General features: G+C 45.1%; 1 protein-coding gene across 1 annotated transcript; it reads left to right on the top strand.

Annotated features, from left to right (window-relative positions):
- The first annotated feature begins 142 nt into the window (after positions 1-142).
- Positions 143-4,433, top strand: LOC117955521 (neuronal acetylcholine receptor subunit alpha-10-like). Its single transcript, XM_034890061.1, has 4 exons — positions 143-386; positions 1,037-1,322; positions 2,868-3,145; positions 3,771-4,433. Exons 1-4 carry the CDS (start codon positions 165-167, stop codon positions 4,188-4,190), a joined length of 1,206 nt encoding a protein of 401 aa, XP_034745952.1. The 5' UTR covers positions 143-164; the 3' UTR covers positions 4,191-4,433.
- The last annotated feature ends 758 nt before the right edge of the window (positions 4,434-5,191 follow it).

Genomic DNA, 5,191 nt, shown 5'->3' with positions numbered 1-5,191 from the left:
CCCCCCCTAAAGGTTTCTCTATAGATCTACAGGTTTACTGTAAATTTCACATCAAACTTGTCACAGTGTAGTGACTGTTGTAAATACCCTTTGACCTTGACCTTGACCTTGACATCGATCTTGACCTTGTCCGCCCCAGTGCAGACGACGAGTTCTCCAGCTCCATGGAGACCAACGTGGTTCTTCGTAACGACGGCCAGGTCATGTGGGACCAGCCAGCCATCACCAAAAGCTCCTGCTCCGTGGACGTGGCCTTCTTCCCTTTTGACCTTCAGCAGTGTCACCTGACCTTCGGGTCCTGGACCCACAACGGCAACCAGATGGACCTGTCCAACGCCCTGGACAGCGCCGACCTGGCCGACTTTGTCCCCAATGTGGAGTGGGAAGTATGTGGCTCACTGTAACAAATTTAACGTAACATTCACAGTTGCTTACTGTAACAACTGTCCAGCAAGTTCCTGTGAGTTCTTTTTCCAGTAAAGGCCCCGAACTTCCATTTACAGTATTTTATGGATTCATGTAAAATATATAAGTATTAAACACACACTGTAAAACTACAGTAATAACCTGTAAACTACTGTTAAAGTACAGTGAGGATACTGTGTTGTAAAACTCCACTGCACTGCGATTAACCATCATGTTGTCCTCATATTGTCATCATGTTGCCCTCATGTTGTCTTCATGTTGTCTTCATGTTGTCTTCATGTTGTCTTCATGTTGCCCTCATGTTGTCCTTATGTTGTCTTCATGTTGTCCTCATGTTGTCTTCATGTTGTCCTCATGTTGTCCTCATGTTGCCTTCATGTTGTCATCATGTTGCCCTCATGTTGTCTTCATGTTGTCCTCATGTTGTCCTCATGTTGTCCTCATGTTGCCCTCATGTTGTCTTCATGTTGTCCTCATGTTGTCCTTATGTTGTCTTTATGTTGTCCTCATGTAGTCCTCATGTTGTCCTGTAAAGCTTGTTCATGTGTTGTTAGAACAACACGTCCTTCCTAAATGTAATATTATAAGAAAACCAATCTTGTCTCTGCAGGTTCTTGGCATGCCGGCCAAGAAGAACGTCATCCTGTATGGTTGCTGCTCAGACCCGTACCCGGACATCACCTTCAGCCTCCACCTGAAGAGACGAGCGTCCTTCTACATCTTCAACCTCCTCATCCCCTGCATGCTGATCTCCTTCCTGGCTCCGCTGGGCTTCTACCTGCCGGCTGACTCTGGAGAGAAGGTGTCTCTGGGAGTCACGGTGCTGCTGGCCCTCACCGTGTTCCAGCTGCTGGTGGCTGAGAGCATGCCCCCCTCCGAGAGCGTCCCGCTGATAGGTGAGAAAACACTAAGGAACATATATTTTACCTTCATGTTGTCCCCATGTTGCCTTCATGTTGTCCTCATGTTGTCCCCATTTTGTCCTCATGTTGTCCTCATGTTGCGCTCATGTTGGACAGTCATGTTGTCCTCATGTTGTCCCCATGCTGTCCTCATGTTTTCCCAATGTTTTCCTCATGTTGCCTTCATGTTGTCCTCATGTTGTCCCCATGTTGCCCTCATGTTGTCCCCATGTTGTCCTCATGTTGTCCCCATGTTGCCCTCATGTTGTCCCCATGTTGTCCTCATGTTGCCTTCATGTTGTCTTCATGTTGTCCCCATGTTGCCCTCATGTTGTCCCCATGTTGTCCTCATGTTGCCTTCATGTTGTCCTCATGTTGTCCCCATGTTGTCCTTATGTTGCCTTCATGTTGTCCTCATGTTTTCCTCTTGTTGCGTTCATGTTGTCCCCATGTTGTCCTTATGTTGCCTTCATGTTGTCCTCATGTTGTCCTCTTGTTGCGTTCATGTTGTCCTCATGTTACCCTCATGTTGTCCTCATGTTGCCTTCATGTTGTCCTCATGTTTTCCTCTTGTTGCGTTCATGTTGTCCCCATGCTGTCCTCATGTTGTCCTCTTGTTTCGTTCATGTTGTCCTCATGTTACCCTCATGTTGTCCTCATGTTGCGCTCATGTTGTCCTCATGTTGCCCTCATGTTGTCCCCATGCTGTCCTCATGTTGCCCTCATATTGTCCCCATTTTGTCCTCTTGTTGCGTTCATGTTGCCCTCAAATAACACATACCCAGGACAGCAAAAAACTTCGGGGTCCAGTTTTACGACCAACAGTGAACACCCCGTATATGTCTGCGGGCTAACAGCGCTGTGATGGGAGGGGGGGGGCTGCGGGTCGATGAGGCCTGTCAGCAGTTCTTTAAAGCACAACAATCACAGCTCAGGAATCAATGATCTCTCAGGAGTTCAGCATTCAAGTCTCAGGACTGCCAACAGCAGTTTATTTAAAGGGCCAATGGCATGAAAGGTCTATATAAAGAGACCTCAGGTACAGTATTAGGGACCACTAAGGTCTATATAAAGAGACCTCAGGTACAGTATTAGGGACCACTAAGGTCTATATAAAGAGACTTCAGATACAGTATTAGGGACCACTAAGGTCTATATAAAGAGACTTCAGATCCAGTATTAGGGACCACTAAGGTCTATATAAAGAGACTTCAGATACAGTATTAGGGGACCACTAAGGTCTATATAAAAGAGACTTCAGATACAGTATTAGGGACCACTAAGGTCTATATAAAGAGACTTCAGATACAGTATTAGGGACCACTAAGGTCTATATAAAGAGACTTCAGATTCAGTATTAGGGGACCACTAAGGTCTATATAAAGAGACTTCAGATTCAGTATTAGGGGACCACTAAGGTCTATATAAAGAGACTTCAGATACAGTATTAGGGGACCACTCTTTGAAAATGAGCATAGCATTGGCGCTATTGTATGTGGTTTTTTGACTGTAAATACTTCAATTTTGTTTTTTCTACAGGAAAGTACTACATCGCTACCATGACGATGGTCACTGCATCAACGGCGCTCACCATCTTTATCATGAACATCCACCACTGCGGTTCTGAAGCTCGGCCCGTCCCCCAATGGGCCGAGCGCTTCATTCTGAACTACCTCGCCCGCATCTGCTTCGTGTACGAGGTCGGGGAGAACTGCCTCGGCAGGACCCCGTCCAGGAAGCTGCCTCTGCCGCAGGAGGAGCCCGAAGCCCCCGCAGCCAATGGGAGCAAAGGAGCAAACTGGGATGTGAACGGGCAGGTGTGGGCAGAGTGGGGGGGGGGGGGGGGGGGGGGGGGGGGGGGGGGGGGGGGGGGGGGGGGGGGGGGGGGGGGGGGGGGGGGGGGGGGGGGGGGGGGGGGGGGGGGGAGATGATGCAGCTGCACTGTAAATAATATCTGTGAAATCTCCAGTTATTTCATTTAGATCTCACAGTAACACTACTGTGTATGATTTTACAGGAGATGCTGTAAAGGGGCCATGACAACATGACAGTAGTCCAAGTATTACTGTAAAAAAAATCACAAATACAATTTTTTAAATTTAAATTTAAATTAAACAGTCGTGGTAGTAGTGACAATAGTCAAAGCAATAATTTTAATTTGATTAATTAATTAAATTAATTTAATTAAATCACAGTAGTCAAAGCATTACTGTAAAAAAACAAAAATCACAATACAGCCACTATAGTACTGTAAATACTACAGAAACTACAGTATTTTTTCTTGTTTGTCTTATGTTGTGTTTAATTGTTGTGTATTTTCCAATGAATACATAAAATACTGTAAATGGAAGTACGCTACCTTTACCGTGAAAAGAATTCACAGGAACTTGCTGGACAGTCGTTACAGGAAGTTACTGTAAAATTTACTTTAATTGTTTACAGTGTGGGGAGTCTCTAAAGCCGGATCGGGACGGGACCACCCAGACCGAATGGAAGGAGGATCTGTTTGTGACCATCAACCATTCGGAGGAGGAAGGAGCCGCCGGAGGACACGAGGGGAAGTGGGAGGAGTCAAAAAGCTCCGGTCGAGGAGGAGGGGAGCATGTTGAAGAGAAGAAAGGCGTAGGCGGTGATGGGGGGGTCCGGAGGGAGATCTTTGTGAGAACCCAGTGTGTGTGCCAGCACCAGGGACTGCGCAGCAACGTGGAGTACATCGCCAACTCGTACCAGGACCAGCGAGCAGCGCAGCTCCGCATCGGGGAGTGGAGGAAGGTCGCCAAAGTCATGGATCGCTTCTTCATGTGGCTCTTCTTCATCCTGGTCTTCTTCATGAGCATCCTCATCCTGGGAAAGGCCATATGACGGAGAGGGCTCTCCATCGGGGCGTCCCATGAGAGGGGGGGGGGGGGTATAGAGTAGCGATGACATAGTTTGCTTAACGTTAAAATCAGTTTGAAGTCTAAAATCAGTCTAAAGTCTTAAATCAGTCTTAGTCTAAATTCTAAAATCAGTATTAAGTCTAAAATAAATCTTAAGTCTAAAGTCAGAAATCAATCTTAAATCCAAGATAATTGTTAAGTCTAAAGACTAAAATTTGTCTTAAATCCAAAATTAGTCTTAAATCCAAAATTACCCTTAAATCTAAACTCAGTCTAAAGTCTAAAATCAGTCTAAAGTCTCTTAAGTCTAAAATCAGTCTTAAGTCTAAAATCAGTCAGGGGGCTGAGACATGACGTGGTGTATCTTTGCAGATCTGTTTGGGAAGATCAAAACTGAAAAACCACGGACCACTTTGACACATTTTAAATGTTTTTATGCACTTTTTTCAATGTATTTTTGAGTGATTTTTCACAATTTACAAAAGCATGCAAGATTATTTTTAAATCATAGATTACATTGAAATGTGTGAGATCAGTTTATCATATTTGACAGTATATAACATGTGAAATATTAACATATTCCCATTTCTACACTTCAAACTGGTTTGTATTACCTGAAATTTTGAGATTGAATCTGATAAAAAAACACAAAAAAACTCAAATTATCAGAAAAAGAGTTTTGCTAACTAGCAGTGTTGTAGTCTAGACCACCTGAACCGTGACCATGTGATCACCAAGACCAGAGTCTACCGAGACGAGACCAAAACTTTGAATTGAGAACGAGGCAAGACCAAGACTTTGAGGAGTTAAGACAAAGACCAAGACCAGCTAGAGTGAGTCCCACACTGCAGTTGAGACCAAGACAAGATCAAGATTCTGAGGGAATGAGACAGTCAAGACTGAGACTTTGGGGGGTTGAGACCGGGTCAAGACAGAGACTTTGGGGGGTTGAGACCGGGTCAAGACTGAGACTTTGGGGGGTTG

Source organism: Etheostoma cragini, chromosome 13 (genome assembly GCF_013103735.1).
Source record: "Etheostoma cragini isolate CJK2018 chromosome 13, CSU_Ecrag_1.0, whole genome shotgun sequence".
In the NCBI taxonomy this organism is placed as follows: Eukaryota; Metazoa; Chordata; class Actinopteri; order Perciformes; family Percidae; genus Etheostoma; species Etheostoma cragini.
This window is presented reverse-complemented; position numbering and strand designations above follow the sequence as displayed.